The sequence below is a fragment of the Limulus polyphemus genome, unplaced genomic scaffold (assembly GCF_000517525.1).
Source record: "Limulus polyphemus unplaced genomic scaffold, Limulus_polyphemus-2.1.2 Scaffold3801, whole genome shotgun sequence".
NCBI classification, from domain to species: domain Eukaryota; kingdom Metazoa; phylum Arthropoda; class Merostomata; order Xiphosura; family Limulidae; genus Limulus; species Limulus polyphemus.
This window is the reverse complement of record NW_013669411.1, coordinates 64,759-70,821: the sequence shown is the minus strand read 5'-3', so window position 1 is coordinate 70,821 and position 6,063 is coordinate 64,759. Positions and strand designations below refer to the sequence as shown.

General features: G+C 35.5%; 1 protein-coding gene across 1 annotated transcript in view; it reads right to left on the bottom strand.

Moving 5' to 3' along the window:
• Positions 1-5,124, bottom strand: part of LOC111088452 — a 23,506-nt gene extending 18,382 nt beyond the window's left edge. The window contains exon 1 of the mRNA XM_022398609.1: positions 5,016-5,124. Coding sequence (XP_022254317.1) covers positions 5,016-5,117 — 102 coding nt within the window. The 5' untranslated portion in view covers positions 5,118-5,124. The remainder of the gene's footprint in view (positions 1-5,015) is intronic.
• Positions 5,125-6,063: the final 939 nt, after the last annotated feature.

The window sequence follows — 6,063 nt, the reverse complement described above, 5'->3', positions numbered from 1 at the left end:
ATATATATATATATATATATATATATGGGTGTGTTCATTCAATTTATTTATATATACTTTTTTAAATTAATTTTTTCGCTCACTTGGCCTGTTAGAACGATGGCCACTTTACGACCTTCTAATCATCAACCTCGAGCAGGGTGAAGGAGGATAGCTAACCTTCGAACACCCTTGGTGATTAATAATTTTTTCTAAACTATTAACTTTACACCAAAATAACTGCCATAGACATAGAATAGACATAACGCTCCCAAATCACGCACAAAACAACATGACTTTCCCCAACACTAACATTCACAAAACACTTATGCCACAGCAACTCAGGCGACAATAACATGCAAGACACCCACCCCAACACAACACAAACACTTTAACTTAGGAGATTACGCTCTAAACTTACTGGCCTTCTTAACTGAACTCTGCACAATACAACCACCAAGCTCAATTACACCAGCAGAATTCGATGCGCTAATTTCGCACATCTGCGAAACAGCCAAATATTACTTCACACTCAACACACTCAAACCACACCACATCACACTGCGCATCGAAGCACGCAAGCAAAGAGCAGAACATTCAGAAACAAACTAAGTATACCATACGTAAATTGTCAAGGAGGCCTACACACCAAAAAAGTTTAAATCTTAAATCTTAGTAGCAAAATTGACTCTGGTATAATAATCATACCCGAGACATTATCAAAAGAAGAAAACAACATTAATATTTTCGGCTTCAAATCATTTACAAGACCCAAAGTTAACGAAACTAGAGGTAATGCCATCTTTTTTTCAAACAGTGCATCACCCCACACATTGAGATAGAGACAGACATTTAGTGAACTATTAATGATAGCATTTACTGCAACTTCCGGCTTAACAACAACCAAACCGTTTCTATATTGGCCATGTATTGTTCTCCGTATAAACAGATCGACTTTAACTTTCTACAAAACTCCTTAAGCATGAAACCCATTCCTTTACTAGTCAGTGACTTTAATGCCCTTCATACCGAGTTCCACAGTTACAGAACCTTTAACTTTCTACAAAACTCCTTAAGCATGAAACCCATTCCTTTACTAGTCAGTGACTTTAATGCCCTTCATACCGAGTTCCACAGTTACAGAACCAAAGCCAGAGGCTCCAGTCTTCACACATTTACTGGAGAACAATAACATGTACGTTATTAACGATAACAATCCAACACATTATCATGCAAACACGGATACCGACGACGTACTTGACCTTGCTATGACCTCCCCCCCTTTACCTTCCTCTCGGAACTTCATGTTCACCCTGACGTAACTAGCGACCACTTTCCTACCTCCTTTAACATTTCTTTCAAGAAACAGGAAATTCGTGTCAACCTTCCACGGATTTACAACTATACACAAACCGATTGGAGAAACGTTAATGCGACTCTTGACACATTTTTACCTGACGAAGTCAAAGCTATCTCTAACGAAACGACCTCGACAAATACGTAAACGACGTCACGGAAGCTATTTCGAAAGCAACAGAGATTTGTAATTCCTTCTTCAAACAAAAACAATGGACGTTAACACCAGAAATACACAAACTCATTAAAGAACGTAGAAGACTCAGACGACTTTTTATGACTACAAGAGGCCAGACATTAAAACCGCAACTTAACAGGACACATGCACTAATTAAACGTAACATTATCATCTTAAGAAATGAAAACTGGGCGAAATTTTGTCACTCACTAGCATCAGACGTGTTCATTTTTTTCCCCTGTGAGCGATTTGAATTTCTTCCAGAATTCTCTGGGTTGATCGTTACTATCGTATTCTGAAAAGGAACTGGTGTAATAATCAGCAACCAAGTTCGCTTTGTCTTCATTGATATTTTGTTTTAACGATTGATTAATTGTTGGGGATTTGATGCATGTCTGACGTCGACAAAGCGAACTTGGTTGTTGATTATTACACCAGTTCCTTTTCAGACATCAAATCCCCAACAATTAATCAATCGTTAAAACAAAATGTCAATGAACAAGTCTCATCAAGACCAGACTTATACATCCCACAATTTCCAACTACTATTACCAACGGTACCACTTCAACGCATGTACACGACATCCTTGAGAGACAAATCACAATGGTGACCTTGAAATTAACTTAGCAATGCTAAAATACTCCTTCCCCGGACAAGACGGTATAAGAAATATTATCTTAAAAAACGCTTCAAGCAACCTTCTCTGCCATCTCTTAAATATCAGGAACCTATCCTTCCCGTCAGGATACTTCATCGCTGTCTGGAAAAAAGCTAGAATCACAGTCATCCCCAAAACATCACCAGGAATCTGCGTTAGCCGTCCCTAGTTTAGCAGTGATAGACTAGAGGGAAGACAGCTAGTCAACACCACCTACCGCCAATTCTTGGACTACTCTTTTACCAACGAATAGTGGAATTGACTGTCACATTATAACGGTGACGGGAATTCGAACGTCCTAACCACCAGGCCATGTCAAGCCTATAATAAACCTTATGTATGAATAAGTTTAAAATAAAGTATTTTTTTGTATCGATAACTGTTTGTTTGTTGTTTAACGCAAAGCTGAGCAATGGGATATATTTGCTACACATACCGTAGGGCTCGAACCGCAAATTTTGTATGTAATGAGCCCTCAAGCTTATTGCTGAACCATGGCTTTATCAATAATAATTTTTGTATTTTTATGATTGCAGTAAAATGCAATATTTTATTTGCTTTAAACCAAAAGTTTTACATCATTTGTCAATAATTACAGTCTTCTGAGGTTTTAAGGTTAAACTAATAGTTTCTTAGATCTTCCATTAATGTGGATTAAACTTTTTATATTTTAGACATCATGAAAATAAGCAGTTTATAAAGTACAATTAAAACACGAATCTTAGAAAATTTTAACCGTGCATTTATTTGCTTAAAAACATCAAATAGCTGGGAGTAAGAACACTTACAAACAAAAATGTCAGTAATGATGCTTCTCAAAAACGCTACTTCCATTCATCAGGTTGGCTGATAACTAAAAATAAAGACTAACACTTAAAACTTGTTTATTATCTGTTTGTTTGAAGTTAAGCACAAAGCTACACAATGGACTATCTGTGCTCTGCCCACCACGGGTATCGAAACCCAGTTTCTAGCGTTGTAAGTCCGCAGTCATACCGCTGTGCTACTGGGGGGCTAATGTATATTGGTGTTAGCATGTCGGACTATAGATCCAGTAGTCCATGGCTAATGTCCCGTTCCCGCAAAATCGCGCCACACACTCTGAAGCTGTTGATATGTTATAACAGTGACGGTCAAATCAAACTATTCAATTAGAGTAACCCGAGAATTGGCAGATGGTGCAGTCAACTTACTGTTTCCCTCTAATCTATCAGTTCAAAATTATGGATACCTAGGGCAGATAGCCTTAGTAGTTTGCGCAAATATCCGAAACAAATAAGCAAATACAAGCTCTCTTGTTCTTACTGGGATCAGTGAAAAGCAAGTACTGTAATTTAGAGACATAACACGAAGTATAAAAATCGGATTTATTTCTTCATTAATAAAAGGTTAAGACAACTCAAACAGCAAAGAATAATGACAGTGTTCGTTTCTTCATGAATAAACAGTCAAGACAGTTAAAACTACAAAGAACAAATAAAAATAGGATTCGTTTACTCACGAATAAGCAGTCAAGACAAATGAAACAGCAAAGGATAAATAAAAACCGGGTTCGTTCCCTCACGAGTAAGGAGTCAAGACAAATGAAATAACAAATGATAAAAACTAAGTTTGATTCTTTCCTCACTAATAAACGGTGAAGACAATTAAAACAGCAAAGAACAAATAAAAACCGGGTTCGTTTCCTCACGAATAGAGTCAAGACAGTTGAAACAGAAAAGAACAAATAAAAACCGGGTTCGTTTCCTCACGAATAAACAGTCAAGAGAAATGAAACAACAAAAGCAAATTTAGCTAAATCGTTACCATTTCCACTATTGAGATTTTTAAAGCAATGATTTGTTTGTGTGTGAAGACGGAGAACAATGAGTACGTACATTTTTTTAGACTAATATTCAATCCTCAACGCATAAATGCTTTTTGTGATTTTTTTTCTCTATTTTAAATAGGATATAACTGTTTTCCACGCTTGTTATTTCAATGCTCGGGTATATTTTACATCGCGATATTCAAACATCTCGTCTGTCAAGCGATACAATTTGAAGACTTTTTGATAACTTTCCATTAATTAGTTATTTATATATAAGTTGCTTATGTTTATATGATATCAGATAGTTGTATGATAGTTTGATCAGCTTTAAAAGTAAATATTGAGGCGATATCACAACAACAAATAAAGTTACAATAAAGGTTGTCTGATCGAAGCCGGTTTCTTAAACTTCTTATTTTTAATTTTTCAGAGAAATAGTTCTGGTGTGTTTGTTCATTTGTAGTTAAGCACAAATCTGCACGATGGGCTGGCTATCTGAGCTGTGTTTATCGCAAAGATCGAACCCCTAATTTTAGCGTTATAAGCTTTGAAACTTACCGCTCTCAGAAAGGAAAGAGATATCAAGGTTTATTTGGGGTAAAGTTTGGTTCCTCGTGTAAAAAAATCTATTTTACTTAGACTCAATATATTCTATTTTTTATTGTTTGCTGTGCAAGTCACATTCCTGTTTTGCCTAGATCGGTAACAGGTATTATCATGGCAAAAATAATCTCTCCGAAACGGTTAAAAAATAACAAATAGAAAAATATAAACAACAATAAATCTCAAGTAATTTTTGTTTTTGTTTTGGCACTGCTAAGAGTTTTAAATTTCACACTCTCTGAGCACGCGTTCATTAAATGAAGTAGTCATTTAAAGTAACATCATGATTTATTAAAAAGAACAGTTTGACTTCTGCACCGAAAGGTAGCAAAACAAACCCTGTTTCTAATTATGGATAACAACATTATTGTGGTTTAACATTTAGCCATTTGCATTTTGTTTGAAATAAGCAAAATGAACAGTAACTTACAATCTTGTGGTTCAAGTGGGCCAGTTCTCTCTCTGCTATCTCTCGTTTATTCTGCTCTTGGAGGTGTCTCTTGAACTCGTTGATTCTATAAATTAGATACATTCCTGGAAAAGTAAAGACCACAACCGGTTTTTTTCAATGCGAAATTGACTTCTCTTGGCATATTGTATGGAACCAAGTAATTACAGTTATATTTTCTTGGAGAAATAATGGCTAATATAATTTAACTCTCATGTTCTCTGTTTAACGTACCTCTACTAATGAGAAAAGACTAGGATGAAACGTTCTCCGCATACAGGAGGCAGCAATGGATTGAACGCGGACCGAGGAGTGTGCAACATTAGTTTCAACACCAGTGACGTAATCAAGTAACTGACGTATCACATTCAAGAAGACACAAATGTCAAAACAGAGCCGCCGTTTCCTTGCTGGTTCAGCTGATGATAATCGATACATTTGTTCTTAAAGTAATTAAATCGTGATACTGAAAAAGTCGGGATCTAGAATCCACTAGTTCTGAAAAGTTCACTTTGAACGAATGATACAGAACAAGAGTGTCGTTTCAGGTTCAAATCTTGAATACAGAGAACCAACGCAGAATACTCGAAATAGATTTTAATAAAACGCAACCAGCAGTTTAGAAAGTCAGCTTAATGATACCTGAGACCCAATATTTTGTTACTCAAATCTGTTTCTAATAGACGACCATATAAATGGGTGTTTCATCAACGTACAATCGGTGAAAGTTATAAAACTACAAGTTAAATTGAGTTTAATTAATAAGTTTAAATATCTTAATTAATCTGAGTTTAATTTGAAAATTTGATTGAAATCAATTTGGAGTTCTTCGAATGAATTTGATCATTTTTTACAGGTCTCATTTCTTTACTTAGGCTATAGATACGTACAAGTTGAATTCTGTTTGTTTCGTATTTTTTAGATACGTACAAGTTGAATTCTGTTTATTTCGTATCTTTTAGATACGTACACGTTGAATTCTGTTTATTTCGTATCTTTTAGATACGTACCAGTTGAATTCTGTTTATTT